Source organism: Podarcis gaigeae, assembly GCF_964106915.1.
Source record: "Podarcis gaigeae genome assembly, chromosome: 2".
NCBI lineage: Eukaryota > Metazoa > Chordata > Lepidosauria > Squamata > Lacertidae > Podarcis > Podarcis gaigeae.
In genome coordinates this window covers 16,155,752-16,182,250 of record NC_139679.1, presented here as the reverse complement: position 1 = coordinate 16,182,250, position 26,499 = coordinate 16,155,752, and the positions used below count along the sequence as shown (strand labels likewise).

The following is a 26,499-nucleotide window of genomic DNA, read 5'->3' as shown; positions in this document are numbered from 1 at the left end:
TCGCTTCCGTAGGCGTTACATTTCCCCGGAGATCTCGCAAGCTCCTGTTTTCTTCAGGAGGATGCTGGGAGTTGCTGTGTTGAGGAGGATGGCCCCTCCTAACTGCTCGGGGTATTGCTGGAGGGGAAAGACTACAGCTCCCAGCAGCCACCGCACAGGAAATGGGAGAGGCGCGTGGCCCGAACCGAGCATTGTAGGTAAAGTAGACCGGGAGTCTGCGGAGGGGGGGTGGGGGTGGGGGTTCATTCATTCAGCTTTCATTGGAATAATTTAGACAATAAAGTATAATCATGGAGGTGGGGAGGTGGTGCAGATGGGGTGAGAAAAAGACGACATTCACCCTCTTTTGTTTTTTTAACTGTTTAAATTAAAACATTTTTGGCTTGCAAAGCTAATTTTCCACCTGTCGGGGTGCAAAGCGCTCCGCGGATAACGAGAAAGTAGTGGCTTTTGTTGTTGTTTAGTGATTTAGTCGTGTCCGACTCTTCGTGACCCCATGGACCAGAGCACGCCAGGCACTCCTGTCTTCCACCGCCTCCCGCAGTTTGGTCAGGCTCATGTTTGTAGCTTTGAGAACACTGTCCAACCATCTCGTCCTCTGTCGTCCCCTTCTCCTTGTGCCCTCCATCTTTCCCAACATCAGGGTCTTTTCCAGGGAGTCTTCTCTTCTCATGAGGTGGCCAAAGTATCAGCTTCAGGATCTGTCCTTCCAGTGAGCACTCAGGGCTGATTTCCTTCAGATGGAGAGGTTGGATCTTCTTGCAGTCCATGGGTCTCTCAGGAGTCTCCTCCAGCACCATAATTCAAAAGCATCAATTCTTCGACGATCAGCCTTCTTTATGGTCCAGCTCTCACTTCCATACATCACTACTGGGAAAACCATAGCTTGAACTATACGGACCTTTGTTGGCAAGGTGATGTCTCTGCTTTGTAAGATGCTGTCTAGGTTTGTCATTGCTTTTCTCCCAAGAAGCAGGCATCTTTTAATTTTGCGGCTGCTGTCACCATCTGCAGTGACCATGGAGCCCAAGAGAGTAATGGCTAAATCACACCAAACATCCATGATAATCTAATCCGGCATCTTTGCAACCCAACGGCATCCAGTCCGTTGTCCTCAGGACGTTCACAAGCAAGGCATGATTTAGGCAGCTGCCTCCCCTGTTCTTTGTCTCCAGCGTCTGCTAATCTCAGGTATACTTCCTTTGAACATGGAGGTTCCTTTGTTAGCAGTATATCCTTATAGCCCCAAACTGCTGTATCCTCTGGTATCTATTTTTGGCCACTGCGTCCTCAAATCACCCTGCAGTATCTCGCCTGAGTCTCGGAGGGTTGGCTGCTGCCAACTATTTCCTTTTGTCTTTCCCTTTTATCTGTCACCATTGTGGCTTTTATTTTATTTATTGTTGGGTTCATACCCCGGCTTTCCTCCAAGGAACACCCATGATTCTCCCCCTCTCCACTGTACCCTCACAACAACCCTTCGAGGTAGTCGAAACAAAATAATAATAATAATAAATTCCTTCCAGTAGCACCTTAAAGGTAAAGGTAAAGGTACCCCTGCCCGTACGGGCCAGTCTTGACAGACTCTGGGGTTGTGCGCCCATCTCACTCAAGAGGCCAGGGGCCAGCGCTGTCCGAAGACACTTCTGGGTCACGTGGCCAGCGTGACATCGCTGCTCTGGCGAGCCAGAGCCGCACACGGAAACGCCGTTTACCTTCCCGCTGGTAAGCGGTCCCTATTTATCTACTTGCACCCGGAGGTGCTTTCGAACTGCTAGGTTGGCAGGCGCTGGGACCGAGCAGCGGGAGCGCACCCCGCTGCAGGGATTCGAACCGCCGACCTTTTGATCGGCAAGTCCTAGGCGCTGAGGCTTTAACCCACAGCGCCACCTGCGTCCCTCCTTAGCACCTTAGAGACCAATTAAGTTTGTTATTGGTTTGAGCTATCGTGTGCATGCACACTAGTTGGTCTCTAAGGTGCTACTGGAAGGAATTTATTATTATTATTTTTGTTTCGAATATGGCAGACCAACACGGCTGTTGTTGTTTAGCCATTTAGTCATGTCCGACGCTTCGTGACCCCATGGACCAGAGCACGCCAGGCACTTCTGTCTTCCACTGCCTCCCGCAAACTCATGCTGGTAGCTTCAAGAACACTGTCCAACCATCTCGTCCTCTGTCGCCCCCTTCTCCTTGTGCCCTCCATCTTTCCCAACATCAGGGTCTTTTCCAGGGAGTCTTCTCTTCTCAGGAGGTGGCCAAAGTATTGGAGCCTCAGCTTCACGATCTGTCCTTCCAGTGAGCACTCAGGGCTGATTTCCTGCAGAATGGAGAGGTTTGATCTTCTTGCAGTCCATGGGACTCTCAAGAGTCTCCTCCAGCACCATAATTCAAGTCCATGGAGTTTTCTTGGCAGGGATACTGGAGTGGCTTGCTGGTTCCTGCTCTAGGTGGATCACGTTTGGTCAAAACTCTCCACTATGACCTGTCCATCTTGGGTAGCCCTGCACAGCATAGCTCATAGCTTCTTTGAGTTATTCAAGCCCCTTCACCACTGCAAGGCAGTGATCCATGAAGGGGACCAACACGGCTACCTACCTGTAACTAAACCTTTGAGGTAGGTTAGGCTACGAGGCAGACACGGGCCCAAGCTTCCTGGTTGGCTTGGGATTCAAATTCTGTTGCCCAAGGTCTAACAGTTACACCATGCTGACTTTTATTTTTTAGAATGGCATCAGTTCAAGGCTAAGGAATGGGCAGCAGAAAGCAAATACAGGCCAGGGAAACTGGAGGGGGCTTGCGTCGCCTTGACCCAGATGTTAAGAATTTGAAAGTAGCCTTGGGTGATCAGTGGCACTTCTGTATCTTTAAGGTTGCAATCTTCAGCAGGATTAAAAATGCAATTCTACCCCGCCATGTTGATGGCTGATGGGGTTGGGTGGTGTGCATTTGCCTCTCCAGTTGGCAGAGAGGGCCACCGTTGGATTGTAGTCATTTTGGACTCACAGCTGTCCATGGAGGCACAGGTCAAATCTGTGTCCAGGGCAGCTGTTTACCAGCTCCATCTGGTACGTAGGCTGAGACCCTATCTGCCTGCGGACTGTCTCGCCAGAGTGGTGCATGCTCTGGTTATCTCCCGCTTGGACTACTGCAATGCACTCTACGTGGGGCTACCTTTGAAGGTGACTCGGAAACTACAACTAATCCAGAATGCGGCAGCTAGACTGGTGACTGGGGGCGGCCGCCGAGACCACATAACACTGGTCTTGAAAGACCTACATTGGCTCCCAGTACGTTTCCGAGCACAATTCAAAGTGTTGGTGCTGACCTTTAAAACCCTAAACGGCCTCGGTCCAGTATACCTGAAGGAGCGTCTCCACCCCCACCATTCTGCCCGGACGCTGAGGTCCAGCGCCGAGGGCCTTCTGGCGGTTCCCTCATTGCGAGAAGCAAAGCTACAGGGAACCAGGCAGAGGGCCTTCTCGGTAGTGGCGCCCGCCCTGTGGAACGCCCTTCCAGTAGATATCAAAGCGATAAACAACTACCTGACATTCAGAAGACATCTTAAGGCAGCCCTGTTCAGGGAAGTTTTTAACGTGTGATATTTTACTGTATTTTTGGTTTCTATGGAAGCCGCCCAGAGTGGCTGGGGAGGCCCAGCCAGATGGGCGGGGTATAAATAATAAATTATTATTATTATTATTATTATTATTATTATTATTATTATTATTATATGTGTGTGTGTGTATGTGTGTATGTCTGCCTGCTGTACCAGCAAGTCTGTCTCCACCTAAGTGGGCAGTAACTACCAGCAGTGTAAAGCCCTGAAGCATTGTGGGGATGGAGTTGTGGCAGTCTTTGGTCCCAAGTCCCGTGGATTTCCTGAAGCTGGCATGGTGAAAATTAGGGGACCGGAATGCCTTCCGTTCTGTCCTGGCAAACACAAACCGTGAAGGGCTTCAAATGTGAAGGACCTGCTTGCTCCATATATTTCATTAACTTGCTATGTTAACTGTACTCTGACCTGTTCATCCTAAAGTCGGGCGACCCTTTCAGGTTCATGCGTAAGTTGGCCAACTTCTAAGGAGGAAAATGAGAACTTTAAGCTTAAAAATCAAAATTCTGTGTCAAGCTAACCAAACCCTGCAAGGGGAGAAACTACGTGTTTTCAACTAATTTTCAGGTGTTTTTTTTTTTTTTTTTTTTAAAGCATAATGTTCTGCATAATTAACATTGCAGTTAATTTTGCATTTGCAATTATCATGGGGAGGGGCATTGAATTTCTGCTTGTTCCTTTCTGCAAATCTTGATCAGCAGCTCCTCTGGCTTTTGAGATTGTTTTACCAAATGTTCATAGAATCCCAGAATTGTAGGGTTGGAAGGGTCACCAAGGGTCATCTAGTCTAACCCCCCTGCAATGCACATTGAACCATGAGTGCTAGAAACATGCCTTTTAAAAAATGAAGGTTGATTCGATCAGATCAGATCATATACCCATGAGAGCTAAAAGCATTAAAAAAGAAGATAAAGAGCAGAGTGATGTGCTCAATATTGTTTTTGGTCTTTTCTCACTGACAGTAGCAGTTCAACCTGAGAGTTCTGATAAAAAAAGTAAATTCCTGAAAATTCTCTATATACTCCTCTCTGGTGAAAACAGACAAGGTTGGAGAAAGCTTGTCAATTTCACCCAATACTGATTTCTTTCAACTTTCCTTTTCCTTAATTTTGGCAGAACTGCAGCAGGGAGGTTAGTGACTTATAAATGTCAGTCTTTTAAAAACTAAAAATAGTGTCTTATGCACCAGAGATGGCTTTGTGTGTGTGTGTGGGGGGGGGGGGGGTTTAAGGGTGGGGCAGGGAAAACGACCACCCCACCAGTGAAATTGTCAAAAGATTTCCCCCAAAGTTATCAGTTTCACCAGAGACCAGACTGGGGGACTGGATGGTTGAAATACCATTTAAAATCCACATTCCTTCATGTCCATCAATCAGTTTAAAAAAAGTGATTACAAGCACATGCATTCCAACAGAGAGCCAGGGGTCTGGGGGTGTCGATTGTGCTGTGTGGCATGTGTGAAATTGGTCATGGATATCGCAAATCTACGCATTTTTTTATTATAGTATACAAATATTAAGTCCCTGCTGCTATCCTTTCCAGTTTTAAAAACTTAACCAATGAATGGAAAATCTCAGTGGCTCCTGGTGCACTTGTGAGCTCTTTCTCCTTAAGTACTGTACAGAGTTGGTGTTCCTTCAGCTACATTGAACAAATACAGCTCTGGTGCTAGTTGCAAAACAGCTGCCACTTTCTTTTTTTAATTGGACAGAGGCCCCGTGCTTTTAAGAGCAACACAGCTGGCACAAATCCAACAGGTAAAGCTTCACCTGTCTCTGTCCCTTAAAAGAGTGGCAACTGTTGATTCAGTGCCATGCTAAGTTAGTTGCCATGCCTGTTGTGAGTTAGTGGCCAGAGGGTTGGGCTAAGACCTGGGAGGTAAAGGTAAAGGGACCCCTGACCATTAGGTCCAGTCGTGACTGACTCTGGGGTTGCGGCGCTCATCTCGCTTTATTGGCTGAGGGAACCGGCGTACAGCTTCTGGGTCATGTGGCCAGCATGACTAAGCCGCTTCTGGTGAACCACAGCAGCTCACGGAAATGCTGTTTACCTTCCCGCCGGAGCGGTACCTATTTATCTACTTGCACTTTGTTGTGCTTTTGAACTGCTAGGTTGGCAGGAGCTGGGACCGAGCAACAGGAGCTCACTCTGTTATGGGGATTCGTACCACCAACCTTCTGATCGGCGAGTCCTAGGCTCCGTAGTTTAACCCACAGCGCCACCCACATTCCAAACCATGGAGACCAGGGTTCAAATCCCTTCTCAGCTGTAAAACTCACAGGGTAACCTTGTGCCCGTCGGTCAGTCAGCCAAACCTACCTCACAGGGTGGTTGTGAGGAAAGGTGGGATACAAATGGAATGAGCAAACAAACCCATTAGCACTAGGAGGGCATGTTGTGGATGATGATGACTTCAACTCTCATCATAAAAAGATGACCAAAGTGTTCTTTCTCTCCACTTCTCCGGTTTTAAGAGGTACTTCCCTTCTCATCTGGAACACTGATAATGTGAACGTGCTCCTGTGGTGGGTATAGAAGGATCACTGGGAAGTTTTACTGTAGAAACTTGAGACCAGGACAATCCTATTCACCTGCTGAGGAAATGCAACCCCTCAAATGACCCTTTGTAGGGGAGATGCCCTCCTGCTCTCCACCCCCTTCTCCCAAGCCCCTTGTTAAATGCTCAGGCATGCTGGGATGCCACTGCCTGCGAATGGGATGCTGTTAATTTGTGCTCTGGGAGCACGGAGTTCTCAGGCTGTTAACATCCGGAGCTTCGTAGATTTACACCCCGTGCAGTTGGCAAGGCAATTAAATCTCTCAGCAGCCGTGGCTTTTATGAGATGACGTTCCTTCTGAGGATTTGAAATAAGGCTAAGGAGAGGGAGGGCCCCATTTTCACACATTGCCCCTCCGAGGAAAGTGTGGAGCAAGTGGGTCTCCCTTTCCTCCCAGATAATTTTTGGATTTGCTCCTTTCCCCTTTGCAGCGTTTCCCCCCCCCCCCCAAAAAAAAAACACGTAGCTGACTGTGATCAAGGGGGAAGCATGGACTCTTTAGGAGAGCACTGTGAGACTCTTGAATGTTCAGTTTATTGAAAGACCAAGCGCCTGGTCCTCATGGATGCTTTGGAAAACAATGTCTATGCAGAGAGGAGTTGTGCCTGCATGACCAGAAATGTACATGTGTGCCGACCTGCAGGGCATATAGGCATGATGGGAGTGTGGGTGTTTGTAGCAGCATGATAGAAGGTTTGATTAGTGCCTAGGCAGACCATGGGTAGCTGACAGGGCATTCTTCACAGGGCAGGACAGGGCGGGGGTTAGGACTTCCATTCATCACCTGGCTTGAGAGCAATACATGTGAAGGATCTAGGAGTCTTGGTTGACCACAAACTTTGACATGAGCCAACAGTGCGACGCAGCAGCTAAAAAAGCTAATGCAATTCTGGGCTGCATCAATAGGAGTATAGCATCTAGATCAAGGGAAGTAATAGTGCCACTCTATTCTGCTCTGGTCAGACCTCACCTGGAGTACTGTGTCCAGTTCTGGGCACCACAGTTCAAGAAGGACACTGACAAACTGGAACGTGTCCAGAGGAGGGCAACCAAAATGGTCAAAGGCCTGGAAACGATGCCCTATGAGGAACGGCTAAGGGAGCTGGGCATGTTTAGACTGGAGAAGAGGAGGTTAAGGGGTGATATGATAGCCATGTTCAAATATATAAAAGGATGTCACATAGAGGAGGGAGAAAGGTTGTTTTCTGCTGCTCCAGAGAAGCGGACACGGAGCAATGGATCCAAACTACAAGAAAGAAGATTCCACCTAAACATTAGGAAGAACTTCCTGACAGTAAGAGCTGTTCGACAGTGGAATTTGCTGCCAAGGAGTGTGGTGGAGTCTCCTTCTTTGGAGGTCTTTAAGCAGAGGCTTGACAACCATATGTCAGGAGTGCTCTGATGGTGTTTCCTGCTTGGCAGGGGGTTGGACTCGATGGCCCTTGTCTCTTCCAACTCTATGATTCTATGATTCAATGCATTGCCCTGCTGTGGTCCCAATAGATCAATCAAGCCTCAGTCTCAGCACTGTATACCTTACCCTCCAACATTTCTCCAAAGAAAATTGGAATACCCTATTCCATTATTATTATTATTATTATTATTATTATTATTATTATTACCCCACCCATCTGAGTGGGTTTTCCCAGCCACTCTGGGCAGCTTCCATCTCATCTTATCTCATCTATCTATCTATCTGTCTGTCTGTCTGTCTGTCTATCTATCATCTATCTATCTATCTATCTATCTATCTATCTATCTATCTATCTCCTTCAGATGACTTCTAAAGGTGGTATAGTTACTTATCTCCTTGGCTCAGGGGTTGCTTAACTCCATACCCTCCAATGAAAATAGGGACATCCTAAAGAAAAGTGGAGACATTCTGGGATCAAGTCAGAAACCGGGGCAGCTTCTGTAAATCTGGGACTTCCCTTGGAAAATACGGACATTTGGAGGGTCTGGTATGGTTGATCCATGGGTGAGTAATAATAAGAATAAGAATAAGAATAAGAATAAGAATAATATCTTTGCTCGGCCAGTGTTCTTCAGATGGGGGTGTGTGGATGTTCCTGCCTGCAGGTGGTGAGGTGAAACAAGCAAAAGTGGGTGCAGTTTTGCAACTCTCATTGACAAGACCCCTATTACCAGTGGTGGGCGGTGCCCATTGAGAGTGGCAGAGCAGAAGTCAGGGAGACGAAGAAGAGGTGGAGCCAGAACCAATGGCAGACGTAACCACAGCCAACAATAGGCAGAGTCAACCAACCCTAGTATTTCCCCATTCTCTTCCCTTCTGAATTCTAAGGTCACATTCATGCCATACATCTAAAGAGCTATGAGGCCACATTAAACAACCATGGCTTCCCCCAGGCTATTGTGTGAGTTGTGGTTTGTTAGGGATGCTGAGATTTGTTAGGAGGTCCCTATTCTGTTCCCAGAAGAACTCTGAGAATTATAGCTCTTGGAAGGAACAACATTCAGCATCCTAAACTAACTACAGATCCTAGAATTCTTTTGGGAAAACCATGAAGAGGCATGGGTAAGAGTGGCAGGGAAGTGTGTATAGTGCAGTGTTTCCCAACCTTTTTTGGGCAAAGGCACACTTGTTTCATGAAAAAAATCTCGAGGCACACCACCATTAGAAAATGTTTAAAAAATTAACTCTGTGCCTATATTGACTATATGCCGCTTGGGGCGGCAGCCTGTTGCCCGAAGCACAGGGAGCCCTACGGAGGGCTCCCCGTGCTTCCGGCGAGTGTCTGCAACCCTGCGCGCCCGGCAGGAGCTCCCGCTGGGCGCGCGAGGCTTGGGGCGGCAGCCTGTTGCCCGAAGCACGCGGAGCCCTCCGGAGGGTGCCCCGTGCTTCGGGCGAGTGTCTGCAAGCCTTGCGCGCCCGGCAGGAGCTCCCGTCGGGCGCGCGAGGCTTGGGGCGGCAGCCTGTTGCTCTAAGCACATGGAGCCCGCCTCCCTCCCACGGCACACCAGGCAAAGTCTCGCGGCACACTAGTGTGCCGCGGAACACCGGTTGGGAAACACTGGTATAGTGAGTACATTCAGAAGTGAATTATGTCCCGGAGATGATGGGAAAAGCCGTGCCAACAACAGCAGAAGGGCATTAGGCATATTTCTTAAGTAATGACCTGAGCAGTGTGCCGTCAACTTGTTTGCCCCTATATATTTACTAAGTAAAGAGGGTAGATGTTTTCTTTTAATTGGGAAACTAAAAACTTGGGGAGGAAGGTTCAAATATTGCAGAGAGAGGCCCCTACAGAGTACACCCCTGAGTGTCTCTCAGATCATTTCTGAAGAAACTTACCCAAATCTGTGCCGCCCCAACTGAGTGCTTGGACTGTTTGATTGGTCAGTGCTACCCTACCGCTGCTGTACGACTCCTTGCTAAAAACAATCTAGACTAGGAACGGGGCAGCTGTGTGTCACCAGATGTGGTCACACTCCATCTCCTATCAGCTCCAGCCAACATGGCCAACAGTCAGAGGTGATGGGAACTGTAGAACAGCAACATCTGTTGGGCCAATGGGTGCTCCATCCCTGTTCTAGATCCTGCAAAAGCTCCAAATCTGATCCTAGATTTGGTGCGGAGTGTGGCCCCATGTAAAATAAAACAGTCAACTCTTAGCTTACATACCTTTGAGTTTGGGGGATGCAAATGTGGAGTTATTTTGGAGGCAAAGGGGCACACAGAGCAGGAGCAAAGAGCTTGGCTTATGGCCCAGTCAATGTTCAGACTCCCAGTATTCACCTGCCAGCGAGCCCTTTGTGAGCTAATTTTCTCTCTGCTGAATTGTGACTCTTGAGTTTTATTTTCTCTCTCTCTCTCCAAGATTGCAAGTGAGCACACGTGTGGAGGTGGTTGTCTTTCTTTAATCACAGCACAGAGCATTTATAGGTTATTTACAGTAATGTTTTGTATCTTGAGTGAATGCTTTACTAATTATGGTAATAAAAAAGGCAATAAAAGGAACATTCCCCGTGGAGGAATATATTTGGAGGCCTCGCCTGGTTCACTTGTAAGCAGAGCTATGATAGAAATCGCTCATCCACTCGGTGGGGTAAGAAATAAGGCTGTTAAGGAATAGGCTGCAATGGATTGAGGTGTGACATACAGAGTTTTACCATTTACGAGGCAGGACCCGGTACTTATAAGAGACTGGGTGGCTGGAGAAGACAAGGGAATGCAGGCAGGTAGAATTCGGTCTGAGTTCTGCTTCAAGGGGTAGTTGGATAGGATGGTCAACCAATTTCAGCTTGCTACTCCATGACCCCCTCCAAGTGCTTTAAACACCTGTATAGTGGGCAGAAATTCAACTGGTGATACTATTTCCTACCATGGAGATGCAGCAATTGGGGAAAGTGATATCTGTTGCATTTCCCTCTGTTGTATGCAGATGTTGAACCATTCTTCCAGAAAAAGTTAGCAAACCTTTACCTACTTAAGATGGTTTAAATGACAAACTTTCAGCTGTATGAACAAACTGAAATTCATTCACATCATAGCAAAACCTCAGTGAAGATGCTGTTACGAAATTTCTGAAACAAAGGATATAATTTATCTTAAGGTGAAACAAAGAACTACCAGCCATTGTTACAAGGCGAGACCATATTTAATAGTTTATGTGTTTTCACATTAGGAAATAGTTTTATTTAGTAAACTTGTGTACTGCTTTTTTTTATTTTAAAAAAGCACATTTCCCCAAAGTGGTTTGCTTATAAGCCACAGGTCAGGTATAATAAAATACAATTCAACACCTTACAACATGAAAAGCCTTCAAAGCGTTATTTTAAAACACTACTAAAAGCCAAGTGCTCCAGCACTAATTGAATATAATGTAAAAATATCCTGTTAAGGTAAAATACTGGAGCCAAAATAGCTTTTGAAAAATCAAACCATCATGTTTCCCTGTCTTTCAACAGAGCACTTCAGTGGGTGATAAGAAACAGTTTCATGACATGCTGCCACGTTGCTGAAGCCAAGTGTTGGGAGTGTGCTTCTAGGGTGTCTCCTGGCTTCTCAAGAAAAGACTCAGCCAGGTAAGTGGAGCAAGAACAGAATTTATTTTATTACACGTGTGTGCAAATGCTCCAGCCATCCCTATTTACCTAAATACTCCCTGCATTCCAATACCTGTCAGGAACATAGAAAGCTGCCTTCTACAAGGTCAGACTATTTGCCCATTACAGTGGTACCTCGGGTTAAGTACTTAATTCGTTCCGGAGGTCCGTACTTAACCTGAAACTGTTCTTAACCTGAAGCACCACTTTAGCTAATGGGGTCTCCTGCTACTGCCGCGCCCCCGGAGCACAATTTCTGTTCTCATCCTGAAGCAAAGTTCTTAACCTGAAGCACTATTTCTGGGTTAGCGGAGTCTGTAACCTGAAGCGTATGTAACCCGAGGTACCACTGTATTCTCTTATACGCTGGCTCTAGCAACAGTTCTTAAGCAGAGAGGCTTTTGCATAGTGTGCTACCCGAGAGCCTTTTTAAAAACGGAGATCCCCGCACTGAACATGGGAAGCTTTGCCTGCAAAGCAAGTATTCTTCCTCTGAACTATGGTCTCTTCTTCTCCTGAACTATGGTCTCTTGCCTGTTCCAGAGAACCAGGCAGAGGGCCTTCTCAGTAGTGGCACCCTCCCTGTGGAATGCCCTCCCATCAGACGTCAAGGAAATAAACAACTATCTGACTTTTAGAAGATATCTGAAAGCAGACCTGTTTAGGGGAGTTTTTAGTGTTTGATTTTTATCGTGTTTTTAATATTCTGTTGGGAGCTGCCCAGAGTGGCTGGGGAAACCCAGCCAGATGGACAGGGTATAAACAACAACAACAACTATTATTATTCCTACCCAAACTTGCTTTGTTTTCTTGTGCAGGAATGCCCTGTTAATTTATAGTTACTAGTGTTGTCATTCTTCAGTGTACAGATTCCTGACCTCTTATCCAGGGTCTCTAGAAGTTTCATATGTGAGTGGACAATGGAATGAATGCATCCACCGGCTAGTGCCCATAGCCAAAAACACACAGGCATGAATTGTTAAGGTACCACTCAGGGTAAAAGGTAATGGGATCCCTGACCATTAGGCCGAGTCGTGGATGACTCTGGGGTTGCGGCGCTCATCTCGCTCTATAGGCCGAGGGAGCTGGCGTTTGTCTGCAGACAGCTTCCGGGTCATGTGGCCAGCATGACTAAGCTGCTTCTGGCGAACCAGAGCAGCGCACGGTTTACCTTCCCGCCGGAGTGGTACCTATTTATCTACTTGCACTTTGTTGTGCTTTCGAACTGCTAGGTTGGCAGGAGCAGGGACCGAGCAACGGGAGCTCACCGCGTCGTGGGATTTGAACCGCCGATCTTCTGATCAGGAAGCCCTCGGCTCTGTGGTTTAACCCACAGCGCCACCCGCGTCCCTTACCACACAGGGTACAGCCTGCCATTTCACTTGTCAAAGCTGCCAAGGTCTTTATGAAGAATTTTAAGCTGATGTGCTTGTGATCCAGTGAGAAATTAGGCTGGCTTGATCTGCCTCCAAAGAACGCACATCTCCACCAGCAGAATGTGGAACCTAATGTATCATAGCTGTATAGCCCATATCCCATGACTCAGCCATCCATTCTTGGCCCAGGAATCATAGAATTGTAGAGTTGGAAGAGACCCCAAGGGTCATCTAGTCCAACCCCCCTGCAATGAAGGAATCTCAACTAAAGCATCCATGGCAGATGGCCATCCAACCTCTGCTTTTCTCATTTACCAGGCAGAGCTCCGATGAACTCCTCAGAGGCTCCCATGAGCTTTTTCGAGGGCGATGGCTTGGCCGAGCAGTTTCTTCGCATAGAGCGAGAGCAGACACTCCGCCTGAAGGAGCTCAGCTTCCTCGAGCCCGTCAAGTACGTTTACAACCCCTTGGAATACGCCTGGGAGCCCCACGAAAATTACGTGCGTCGATACTGTCAGTTCCGCAAGGAGGTGCTGTTTCTTGGTATGAACCCAGGGCCTTTTGGAATGGCCCAGACTGGGGTAAGAAGGCAAGCCGAGGTGGGTAGAGGAATTTGAGCTTGACAGGATTAATCTGCATCAGGGCTTCACTTCGTAAGCTCTTATTTAAGGCTGTGGGACTCAGCCCTGGGCCACTTGTAGTAATAATAGGGAAGCGAGGGCCTTTGAACATGTTCAGAGTGCTGTTTTTATTACTTGGAGCAGTTGCAACAAGACTCCAGGCATCAGGGATTAGTGGGAAGGATATTCAGATGAGACTTCAAGGCCTAGTATGTGGATCAACTTTAAGAAATAATTCAGGCCCGTGTCCTTGGCTCCCCATCAAGTCAAAAGACTAGCCAAGTTTTCAGAGGCAGAAAATCCCCATTTTGCCCTCCCTGGCACTAAAAGTACAGTGGTACCTCGGGTTAAGAACTTAATTCATTCTGGAGGTCCGTTCTTAACCTGAAACTGTTCTTAACCTGAGGTACCACTTTAGCTAATGGGGCCTCCTGCTGCCACTGCACCGCTGAAGCACAATTTCTGTTCTCATCCTGAAGCAAAGTTCTTAACCTGAGGTACTATTTCTGGGTTAACAGAGTCTGTAACCTGAAGCGCCTGTAACATGAAGTGTCTGTAACCCGAGGTTCCACTGTACAGTGATCATAATGTACAACTTGCATGATGCCTAAAATCTGTAGCCTGTGGTGAACGCCTAACTTTGCCTAACGGTAGGGCCGGCCCCAAGTCCTCTGCCATATACACAAGGCCCATGCATATTACAAATGGGATAACTGCCACCCCTGTCAGTCACATCAAGGTTTTTCTGCAGCTGACTTGGGACTGAGCTGCAGGGCAATCCTATGCACTTCTAACCGAGAAGTAAGCTCCATTGAGTTCAGAGGAGTCTCAGGTAAGAGTGAATGAAATTGGAGCCTTATACGCTGTCTGTGCAGACGTGCCCATATGAGCAATCCCAGACATCCTTGCAGTGTGCTCAGTAGTGAAGGCAGGACAAACCATTGTAGCAGCTGCTTACTTTGTTCCTGGTCTTTGCTGCCCCATTTGCAGAACACAGTTCTCTGTGCAATGGGTTGGGACTGCTCATATATCCACAAGCAAAACGATCCATTCACGCCGTTTCTGGGCAACTTTCAGAATAAGCACATTTTGCAAGATGCCAGCCATTTCCAAACAGTACGGCAGGGATCCACTGGTGTGGCTTGCAAGACATGCAAGTGTGCCAGAAGAAGGAAGGTAATGGAATGAAAACCCCCCAAATAACTTCTATGAACCACTTCTAGCCATTCCTCCTCCTAACTGGCTTTCTCTGAGAGCAGGTGATTTTGCTAACCAGCCAGGAGAGACTGAATTAAAAAAAGGTAAAGGACCCACAGAGCCTAAGGCTTGCTGATCAGAAGGTCGGCGGTTTGAATCCCCGCGACGGGATGAGCTCCCATTGTTCAGTCCCTGCTCCTGCCAACCTAGCAGTTTGAAAGCACGTCAAAGTACAAGTAGATAAATAGGTACCACTCCGACGGGAAGGTAAACGGCGTTTCCGTGCTCTGGTTTCACCAGTAGCAACTTAGTCATGCTGGCCACATGACCCGGAAGCTGTATGCCAGCTCCCTCGGCCAATAAAGTCAGATGAGCACCGCAACCCCAGAGTCATCCGCGACTGGACCAAACAGTCAGGGGTCCCTTTACCTTTACCTTTAAAGGACCCCTGACAGTTAAGTTCAGTTGCTAACAAATCTGGGGGTTGTGGTGCTCATCTCGCTTTATTGGCCGAGGGAGCCGACATTTGTCTGCAGACAGTTTTTCCGGGTCATATGGCCAGCATGACTAGGCCGCTTCTGGCAAAACCAGAGCAGAGCATGGAAACGCCATTTATCTTCCCGCCGGAGTGGTACCTATTCATCTACTTGCACTTTGATGTGCTTTCAAACTGCTAGGTTGGCAGGAGCTGGGACCGAGCAATGGGAGCTCACCCCGTCGTGGGGATTCGAACTGCCGACCTTCTGATCGGCAAGCCCTAGGCTCAGTGGTTTAACCCACATTCCATGAGATTGAATTACCCGCCCCTAATTGAGATCACCTCCCTGCAGATTTAGGTGAGTTACTGTTTTTGGTGCGCCTTCCCATAGCACTGCCCAAGTGGCAAAATCACAGCACTGTGGAAGCTCCATAAAGAAAGCATTCTAAAAGGGCTCTGTGTGTTGTTAAGAATGAAATGTGGCTCCAGATTTAACTAACAAAAAACAGGTAAATGTATATGACAGCAGTGTCCCACACCGAATGTAACTGAGCTGCAGAAAGGACTCTATGAATTGAAAACAGAGATGTTGTATGTATTCTTGCTATCTATGAAAATCCTTTAATACAGTGGTGCCCCGCAAGACGAATGCCTCGCAAAACGGAAAACACGCAAGACGAAAGGGTTTTTCGGTTTTTGCCTTGCTTCGCTAGACGAATTTCCCTATGGGCTTGCTTCGCAAGACGAAACGTCTTGCGAGTTCTTTTCCTTTTTCTTAAAGCCGCTAAGCCGTTAATAGCCGCTAAGCCGCTAATAGCCGTGCTTCGCAAGACGAAGAGACTTGCGGAACGGATTAATTTCGTCTTGCGAGGCACCACTGTAAAAACAAATTTTAAAAAAACAGGTTGCATCCAGTGCTAGTCCTACTCAGAACAGACCCATTAAAATTAATAGACATGACTCACTGAGGTTCATTAATTTTAATGGGTCTTCTCGGAGTAGGACTAGCATCGGAGTGAAACCCAGTGCATTCTGCGTGCTGCAGATTTGGGAAATGTATGGCTTCGAGTCCGGCAATGGCAGTGTAAGCACCTGGTGTGCTAAAGGCTGTTGTTGTTGCAAACCACAGCAGCTAGATATAGGTATAACATAAAATCACAGCAGCTCTCTAACTTGTTTTGATGGTGGGGCCTCCAGGTTGCCTGTCTGTGAGAAGGAACTCATTGGTGGGCGTTAATACAATGACCCCAGGTGAGAGCAGGGCTTCCTGGCCAGCTCTTGTGTGCGAACGAACTGCACGATTCCAGCGGAGATACTTCCTTGTTATCTCCCTAGTTTCCTGCACGTGGCTTGGGCCTCGTGGGTGGAGCTGGGGTGTCCTGACTTGTCCCATCGTAGCGGAGTCAGCACCCAGACAAATAGCTTCGCGTCTGCTTTGATGCTGAGCCAGGAAAGGAAAGGAGTAGGGAAATTGATAGGGTGGCAAAGTGCTTGCTGCGATATTGTGAAGACCTGGCTGAAACATGCATAGGTGGGTAGGTGTAAACTGACTGATTCTCTCTCATCCCCCCTCCCCACCCCGCGATGGTAGAAGCAGTTAGCTCTACAATGTGGATGTAGACACAGTTACAGATAGGTAGCCGTGTTGGTCTGCCATAGTCAAAACAAAAAAAATTCCTTCCAGTAGCACCTTAAAGACCAACTAAGTCAGTTCTTGGTATGAGCTTTCGTGTGACACAATTCTTCTAAAGGGCAGCAGGTTGTGTGTGTAGGGGGAAAAGCTGTTTCTTTAACTTAAGCTATGATAACACAGGAATTAGTCTGGAGAGTGAAACAACTGCTTCTGTTTCCTGTGGTCTGCCCACGCTGCAGACAAGCTGGTTTAATAGTCATTCCTCCTCCGTCTGAGGAATCCTAGGAATTATAACTGGCTCTAGCAAAATCTTCAGCACCCTGAGACAAAGCTGCTGAAGATCAGACCATTGTTCCATCTTGCTCAGAAGTTCCCAAACTTATTTGGCCTTTCGCCCCCATTTCAGGGGGGGGGGGGAAGCACTCACTGCCCCCTGGAAATCTACCTTCTTTAAGCGAACCAAAAAAAAGATGCAGTGACAAATTTGTGTTCTTTTATGTATCTGTATTTCTACATACAAGGGACGCGGATAGCGCTGTGGGTTAAACCACAGAGCCTAGGACTTGCCGATCAGAAGGTCAGCGGTTTGAATCCCCGCCATGGATTCAAAGGACCCACAGAGCCTAGGGCTTGCTGATCAGAAGGTCGGCGGTTTGAATCCGCACGACGGGATGAACTCCCGTTGCTCAGTCCCTGCTCCTGCCTACCTAGCAGTTCAAAAGCACATCAAAGTGCAAGTAGATAAATAGGTACCGCTCCAGCGGGAAGGTAAACGGCGTTTCTGTATGCTGCTCTGGTTCGCCAGAAGCAACTTAGTCATTCTGCCACATGACCAGAAGCTGTATGCCGGCTTCCTCGACCAGTAAAGCGAGATGAGTGCTGCAACCCCAGAGTCGGTCACGACTGGACCTAATGGTCAGGGGTCCCTTTACCTTACCTTATTTCTGCATACCTACATCCTACAGCATGGGTAGGATGCCGGATCCAGCCCAATCGCCTTCTAAATCCGGCCCACAGACGGTCCGGGAATCAGCATATTTTTACATGAGTAGAATGTGTACTTTTATTTAAAATGCATCTCTGGGTTATTTGTCGGGCATAGGAATTCGTTTACTTTTTTTTCTAAAATATAGTCCGGCCCCCCACAAGGTCGGAGGGACAGTGGACTGGCCCCCTGCTAAAAGTTTGCTGACCCCTATCCTACAGCATAGTTCTTGTAAATAAAACACCTTGAAGCTTCAAATTACAAAATTATTTACAGCTCAGTTGGTTAGACTATGGTGTTGATAATGTCAAGGTTGCAGGTTTGATCCCCATACGGTATAGCTGCATATTCCTGCCTTGCAGCGGGTTGGACTAGATGGTCCTTAGGATCCCTTCCAACTCTACAATTCTATGAAAACCTATAGGCGGGCCAGAGTGAAGCCTGTTAGCTCTGTCCAATCCACCGCAGTGTTGGGGCCAGTGCCACAGCCCACCTGCCCTTGACCAAAGAGGCAGGCAAGCTGTGATCCACTTCCCAGGCCTGGGTGAAGCTGAAAAGGTTCCACTTAAGCCTGGGAAAACCCTTTGCCTGTAGCACGACCGCAGGATCCAGGAGAGGTGTTCTTGCCGTCCTGCAATGGCTCAACCTTGCGGTAAGCAGCATTGCACAACAGATGAAACATGTCCTGAAAGACCTACATTGGCTCCCAGTACGTTTCCGAGCACAATTCAAAGTGTTGGTGCTGACCTTTACAGCCCTAAACAGCCTCGGCCCAGGATACCTGAAGGAGCGTCTCCACCCCCATCAGTCAGCCCGGACACTGAGGTCCAGTGCTGAGGGCCTTCTGGCGGTTCCCTCACTGTAGAAGTGAGGTTACAGGGAACCAAGCAGAGGGCCTTCTTGGTGGTGGTGCCCTCCCCTCAGATGTCAAGGAAATAAACAACTATCTGACTTTCAGAAGACATCTGAAGGCAGCCCTGTTTAGGAAAGTTTTTAATGTTTGATATTTTATTGCTTTTTTATTCTGTTGGGAGTAGCCCAGAGCGGCTAGGGAAACCCAGCCAGATGGGCGGGGTATTATTATTGTTGTTGTTGTTATTACTAAATTTATTATTATATTTATTTTTATTATTATTTACAAATGGTTTTTCAACATTTTATTTCTTCTTTCTTTATGCTTTCAGCACCCCATTATTTTTAATCAACTCCTCCCAATTGCACCCAAGGCTACTACCTCCCCCCGGGATCATTCCAGCGCCCCCCAGGGGGCAATATCACCCACTTTAGAAACACTGATCTAGCTTCATATTATCTACGCTGACTGGCAGAGGCTCTCCAGGATGTTCGGGGAGGAGTTTTTCCTAGTTCTACCTAGAGAGGCTGGGAAATTCTGCATGCTCTTTGAAAACTGAATTAAATCCCAAAGTCTTATCATTCCAGTGGAGAGACTGGATGCATGGCATAAAAGCCCCATTCCGTGCTGCACACATGGTCACTTCCATTCTTATTTCCCTTTGGCCTGCCTTTTGAAAACCCAATCCATTTTGTGGCCTGTGTGAGCATTTAAATTTTATGGAGATCAGCGTCTGATAACGATAGATGGATTAGCCTCTCATCACGAAGGCTTATCCCACTCCCCTCCCCAAAGAAAAGATACCAGTAGATCCTTTTCAGTGCAGCTGCTGGGCTGAGCTGGAAAACAGGAGGAGAGGTCTGTATTTAGCTGGCCTGCACTGGAAGCTCCTGCCTCTCATCCAATACAAACTTTAATAAAAACAATTTAAAAGAGAAGAAGCCCCTGTCTCTGTTGTTCACAATTAAGGCTTGTGAAGCAAAAGACTTTGCTGCACAGCCAGGTCCCCTGTAAGCTCATCTCACAATCCTATGTATGTTTACTACACAGAAGTAAGACTCATGGGGTCAATTAAGTTTCACTCAGAGGAGTCCTGTTGAAACTAATGACCAGGACTAAGTTAGGTCCATTGATTTCATTGTGTCTGCTCTGAGCAAAATCGAGTTGAATACCACCCATGGTATAAGATCAGTTTTTCCCAACCTTGGGTCTCCAGCTGTTTTTGGATGATACAATTCCTATCATCCTTGACCACTGGTCTTGCTAGCTAGGGATGATGGGAGTTGTAGTCCAAAAACAGCTGGAGACCCAAGGTTGGCAAAAACTGCTTAGATTAATAATGATTCCCAAAACCCCATGTCTCAGGAGACATCCATTTTTATTCATCTACCCTTGACTTTCCTACTTATTATTATTATTTATACAAGGCATAGGTACACTTGGCCCTCCAGATGTTTTGGGACTACAACTCCCATCATCCCTAGCTAATAGGACCATGCCTGATTTATACAGTGGTACCTCAGTTTAAGAACAGCCCTGTTTACAAACTATTTGGTTTACGAACTCCGCAAAACTGGAAGTAGGGTCTCGGTTTGCGAACTTTACCTCAGTCTAAGAACGGAAGCCAAACGGTGGAAGGGCACTGGGGACGGGAGGCCTCGTTAGGGAAAGCGCGCCTCAGTTTAAGATCGGTTTCGGTTTAAGAACGGACTTTCAGAACAGATTAAGTTCGTAAACTGAGGTACCGCTGTATATGGCTTTTCTTCCAAAATGAATCTTATAGTGGCACAAGAACATAAAAGAGTCCTGCCAGAGGAGGCCAGAGGCCTATTTAGTCCAGCATCTTCCTCTCACAGCAGCCAATTCCCTATGGGAATCTCGCTAGCAGGACCTGAACGCAACAGCTTCCCCAATTGTGATTTCCAGCAGCTGTTATTCAGAAGCTTCCTGCCTCTGGCATATGTAGTCTTCACAGGCACTAATTAGAAGACCTAGAGGTGATCTTGAGCAGCTATGCAAGGAAATAATTGTGGTACCCCCATGGAGTAATCTGGATTCTCTCTGTGGTGAAGATCCCTAGTGGAGGTTTTGCCATGAAGAGGTCTTCTTCTTTGTCTCTGAACAGCCTCCTCAGGGACTGTGCTAAGGAGGGCTGCACTGAATGGTGGGAGCCTCCCCTTCCCCCTGCTCCTGCTCCTAAATCTTCCCAGGAGCAAGAGGACAGTATAGATTTCGAACAGTGGTTTGCAGAGGGACATAGTTCAGAAGGCAGAAGCTGGGAAATACTGGATAGGGAACAGCTAGGAGAAGAAACACTGGAAGAGAGAGGGTTATCAGTTTCACAGTCTCTGGACAGCATTCCTCCACTCAGCCCAAGGTCAAGAAGAGCTCAGAAAGTGTCAGAACAGAAAGCACAGAGGATACAAACTCAGATTACAAGACGTAGGAGTGACGTAGATTAATACGGATAGAAGGGAGTGTAATCCTAAATTGGGAGCACTGCCATTTCTAGGAGATGTGTTCTTTGTTCTCTTGCTGTTATTATTAAAGTTTCTAACTGGTAAGATTACCCAAAGCCTTACATCTGCCTAGTCTTGGGGCTACTTGCTAAGGACGTTGTCTTTTAACTTGTTTACTTCCCTCCTCTCTGAAATAGATTGATTTGGGGGCGCCTTTTCTGACAAATTGGGAGTCCCACAGAAATCCCAAAGTAAATGCAGATCTGTCAAATCCTATGGAGTCAGACTTTCCCATCAGATCCTGGTTCCCATGTGATGGTTCTTGCTCCCTTGCAGGTGCCCTTTGGAGAGGTGAAGCTGGTCCGAGACTGGCTCCAGGTCCACGGGCAGGTTTCCAAGCCACCAAGTGAGCATCCCAAGAGACCTATCCGGGGCCTGGAATGCCCCCAGACGGAGGTGAGCGGAGCCCGCTTCTGGGGCTTCTTCCGCTCCTTGTGTGCCAAGCCCGAGGTGTTCTTCCGCCACTGTTTCGTTCACAACCACTGCCCGCTCCTCTTTCTTAGTCACAGCGGACGCAACTTGACTCCGGCCGACCTGCCGGCCGCCAAGCGTGAACAGCTCCTGCAGGTCTGTGATGACGCTCTGTGCGAAGCCGTCAAGCTCTTGGGCGTCAACATGGTGATCGGCGTGGGGCGCTTTGCCGAGCAGCGGGCCCGCAAGGCCCTGTCGGCTGCTGGGATCCCAGTGCGAGTCGAGGGCGTGATGCACCCATCGCCTCGCAACCCCCTGGCCAACAAGGGCTGGGATGCCATCATCCGAGCAAAACTGGAGGAACTCGGTGTGCTGGCCCTCGTTGTAGAATGATTGCTTGCGGAACCTCAGTTGCCCTTGGGTGTCTTGGCCTCACATGCCAATCACATTGGATGTGCCAATGACTCTGGACCAGCCCAGGCTTGGGCTAGAAAAGCTACTGTTGTATTGTTGGGTTGACACTACCATTTTTTAACACTACTCTCTTTTTGTGCTCCTGAGATATACTCATAATTCACTTCTTCAGGTTCTTCTGGAGCCTCCCGTTGGGTCTTTCCTGGAATTTGGGTTTCCATTTCATCTCCACGTATTGGTGCTAAACTTCATCTTGGGTGATATCTGGCAGATCTTGTAGCAGCAGCTTCCACTCTGCTAGATGCTTCTGGTTTCTCCATGATCAAACTCATGTTAGACATTGAAGTGGGGAGTTTTGGCCCAGGGTGCTCAGTCTGGCTTTTTGCCAAAACTCAGTTCTTTGTGGGGGGAGGCATGTTAACATATTAAGATGTCTTAATAACCATTGGCTTAACTAGCCACCCTGATGCACTCCAGATGCCTTGGACTACAATTCCCAGCATCCCTGACCATTGGGCATTTTGAGTGCTACTGATGGGAATCAGACTCCAACAACACCTTACAGGGTACTATGTTGGCTACTCCTGATCTAGTCCATTGGTCAACACCAGCACTACCTCCATACACACATTATAAAAATATGTATATAATGAATAGGTCCCCAAACACATGTTTGCATTAAAGGGGGGTCCCGTGTTGGAAAAGGCTGTGGGCAACTGGTCAAGCCCCCTTCTGCTTACTCTGTGTAGTTCTCTTAAGTTCAAGACCTGCCACCTGAGTGGAGATGTAGGAGAATTGCGTGCAAAATCTTCCGTATGGCGGACGTGCCGTGTCACTGAGCTACAGCCCTCAGAGTTCAGGTAAATCAAGCAGGTGTCAATCAAAGTGGCCGTCTGGTCGAGGCTCTTCTGCAATGTGGGGGCTGCCTCCCCATAGCTGCTTCCCGGGCAACTTCAACTGGGGTGTGCACCCCCAAAAGAAGTCACGGGGCCTGCTCATGGGCAGAGCGTATGGAAACAACGCACACTCTCCTCTCTTTGCCAGAGCTGCTGGGCCGGAGAGGGTGGCCCAGGGATGGAGGTGGGAGGCTGGCAGCCTCTCTCCGCTGTGGTGGAGCTGCATGTGGCATAGCCGAGGAGAGGGGTGGCAAACGCTCCACTCTCATGTCCTGCAGCTGGGCGCGAGGAAGATGGTAGCCTCTTGTGGGGGTGCCTAGTCACTCCCCCTCCAGAAAATGCACTCGGGGGGACGGCACACCCAGCCCTCCCCACCCGGCACCCCTGGACCTGCTACCATGCCACTGATGGAATCTCCACTCGGCCAAGCTGATAAAGCTCCATTTTCCGGCCGAGTCTCCGGAATCGCCTCCGACGAATAATTAACAACCTTGAGCCTTTGATGAGGCTCCAAAGCACATTCTATTCAGCAGAGTTTCCAGCACAGGGAAGAGACGAGAGGTTTGGCTACATGCTATGCTTTATTTCTAAGCTACGCAGAGAGCAAAGAAAAATACATCCTCTCTCTGTGAGAGCAGAGAGCAGTGAGCAACTGATCAAAGGAAACAGGAAACCACTAACGTCACATCCATCTCTCTTCTCCCATGAGACTTCCAATAGCCTGGAATACCTGGAATGTAAACAGAGTTCTGTGACTCCAAGCAGCTGCTCAGTGGCAAACAGAAACTAACAGCCACTGGGGTACAGCATGTTTGGTCCTTGGGGGTATATAGGCACGTTAGCCAAAATCTTCGCCATGAATTTGCACCAGGGTAAGAAGCGACTGGCCCCTAGGATAGATGTGGCCCGTGGGGCCTCTTCTCTTTTAGTCTTAAAGGAGAACTAGGTCTGTAAAAGCAGCTTCATATGCTCATAAGTCATTTCTGGTCCAGCTGATATGATCAGTTGTTTTTTTTTTTTAATTTTGAAAATTGGCATTAATTTCAGCTTATTCCTTTTGGTTCCCTCCCACCTCTGTTAGGTTTCCATAACCAAACACAAAAGTGGGAACTTTTGCTTCCTGTTTATATCCAATGCTAGCAGATATTTTGAACTAGACTGAAACCACTGTGGCTTCCCTTTGAGGACTAAGAATTGCAGGCAACTCACGGCTGCAAGGGAGAGCTCTCCCTTAAAACCAGTTGTCTGGATCTTCTGCTTAATGCTGATTGTTCACTTCTTTTGAATCCACATTGCTTCTGGTGTGTGATAAGAGAACATTCTGCATTCCATAACCTTCTCTGATGGAAAGAGAAAATATCAAAGTTGGCGCTGCCTTTGAACACTGAGCATTTATGTTTTTGTTGATTAAATTGTAAGCTACCTCACACCCCAGGAAATATATGCTTGTCCTTTAGCAAACTTAAGAATATGTCAGAGGGTTGTCAGTATGCAAAATTTATTAAATGTAACTTGAATTTTGGAGATAAATTCCAGAGTTTAGCTGTGTAATGTGTAAAAATGCACTGTCTTTTGTCTGTCTTGAATCTTCCGTCTTTAAGCTTCATTGAATGTCCACGAATTCCAGCGTAATGAGAGAAGCAGGAAATGTTTTCTCTGTCAACTTCTTGCACATCATTTGTGTCTTATGCATATATTTCATGTTCCCTCACCCCCACCTCTCCTTTTTTTCTGAACTAAAAAGTCCTGAATGTTGTTGGCTTTTCTGAATTGTTCCACCTCTTTGATCATTTTAGTACTCCGTTTCTGAATCTGTAATATCCTTTTTGAACTGAGGCGACCAGAACTGTTCATAATATTTCAAGTGTGATTGCACCATAGATTTTCAAAAACAATTACATTTTCTGTCTCTTTCCTAATGATACCTAGTGTGGAATTTGTGGAATTTGCCTTTTTCAAAGCTGCCACTCACTGGGTTGGCATTTTCATCAAGCTATTCACTATGACCCAAATATATCTCTCCTGGTCAGACCTCGTAAGAGGTATATGTGAAGTTGCAAAAAAAAAAGCAGAAAAAATCTCTTTCTTTTCCCTTTATTTAAAATGTAATAATATTATGTTGTAACAATATGCAGCAAAATCTATTATATCTCATGCAAAAGAATAAAAACAAGGAAATGACATATGAAGAGGAGAGAGAGAGACAACAAAACTCTATAGTACCTTGAAGAAATTAAAAGTAAAAAATCACTTGCTTTGTTAACTCCCGAACTGTAAAAACAAGGCGCAACTCTCAATAAAAAAATATTTTCTTGATTATTTAGTATTGCATTTCTCTTGTATGGAAGGTTTTTCCTTAAGATTTGCCAAGTTTCGCTTAACCAATCAGTTATGGTAGGGGGAATCTTTATTTTTCCATTTTTGTGCAATACTCTGTTTTGCTGTTGATAGCACTGCAGTAATCGGCTATAAATCGGTATTAATAACTTCAGGAAGTGAAGTTGCAATGTTTTAACCCCAATGTGCATCACTGAATCACACTTGCCGTTTTAATGTTCATTCACAGCATGAAGAAAGTGTTTTGGACCCTCTTGCAATCCCTTTTTGCTCTTTCCAGCTGGAACCCTCTGTCATCAGCAAACCTGGTCATGCCTAATTCCAGGGCATTTATGAGCAAATTTCAAAACATGGTTCCAATATCAGTCCTTGGAAGACGCCACTTTCTCCATTGTGAGAACTGTTCATTTATTCCTTCTCTGTTTCCTGTTCTTTAACTTCTTACATATCCAGATGATAACCTCTTTTGTTATTCCATGACAGCTAAGTTGAGTCCTAGGTGAGGGACTTTATGAAAAGCTTTTTGAAAGTCAAAGTACGTAATGCCTATCCGATCAGGCCTATCCATATGCTTATTGACACCAATAATTCAAAAGCATGTAAGGACTTCTGGGAAAAGATTTATAATGAGTTGGAAAAAATGTTGAAAAACACATTTATTAAGAAACCAGAAGCCTTTTTACTTAGACTAATAGGACTGGAATTGCCCAGAAAAGACATTAGATTATTTTTGTATGCCACTACAGCGGCAAGACTGCTATTAGCTAAAAACTGGAAATCTCAAGAAATACCAACTGTAAAAGAATGGCAGATGAAGATGTTGGACTTTTTGGAGCTGGCCGACCTGACTGGAAGAATTTGCGATCAGAAAGAAGAGGAACACCAAGAAGATTGGAAGAAATTTAAAGACTATCTAGCTAAATATTGTAATAAAAGATAATTAGAAGTCACTTGAAAGTATCAGTTAGGTTTAGGATTAGAATAAGAAGGAGTTGTAAAGAACTGTGGATTTAGACTAATAAGAAAAGAGAAGAAGATAGTAAATTGAAGGAGTTAATTTTATTAGAGTATTTTGGAAAACTTACAAGGCGATACAATGGAATTCAGTTAGGGGGGGTTTGAGGAAGTCAGATAACAATGAAAGATAAAATGGGTTCTAGAAGTAATAAGTGTTTATATTTTTCTTTTTATTTTCTTTTAATATTGTAATATCTTTTCTTTTGTGTGTATTATATGTTATATGTCATAAATGTGGAATTTTTTGGGGGAAAAATAATAATAATTCAAAAGCATGTGAGAAAACATTCCCTTCATGGGGAAAAAAACAGTACTTTTTGTTGGGGTTGGGGATAAATTCTGCACATGCTCAGAGACATTCATGCCTGTGTACCTGAATTTCTGCAAACCAAAGCTCACCACCAGAGCAAGAAGACTAAAGGACACTCAGCTGACAGCTTCCAGGACAGCTCTCCCATTTATTCAGCAGGTGGGTTGCTCTAGATGCAGAATCCCTTCTAAATCCATTAAATACGATGCATC

General features: G+C 46.6%; 1 protein-coding gene and 1 long non-coding RNA gene across 4 annotated transcripts in view; both read left to right on the top strand.

Annotated features, from left to right (window-relative positions):
• LOC310839989 overlaps positions 1-26,499 on the top strand; it is a 265,711-nt gene that overhangs the window by 190,026 nt on the left and 49,186 nt on the right. The gene's annotated exons all lie outside the window — the stretch shown is intronic.
• SMUG1 (single-strand-selective monofunctional uracil-DNA glycosylase 1) lies at positions 158-24,942 on the top strand. 3 transcript variants are annotated; one of them, XM_083729065.1, is made up of 5 exons: positions 181-193; positions 11,104-11,220; positions 12,936-13,198; positions 14,315-14,413; positions 21,179-22,337. In XM_083729065.1, the coding sequence occupies exons 3-5, from the start codon at positions 12,947-12,949 to the stop codon at positions 21,704-21,706; spliced, it is 879 nt and encodes a 292-aa protein (XP_083585191.1). In that variant the 5' UTR covers positions 181-193; positions 11,104-11,220; positions 12,936-12,946; the 3' UTR covers positions 21,707-22,337. The 3 variants fall into 3 exon arrangements, with proteins under 3 accessions (XP_083585192.1, XP_083585191.1, XP_083585193.1); XM_083729066.1 differs by lacking the exon at positions 11,104-11,220 and having other exon boundaries at positions 158-193; XM_083729067.1 differs by lacking the exon at positions 14,315-14,413 and having other exon boundaries at positions 21,179-24,942.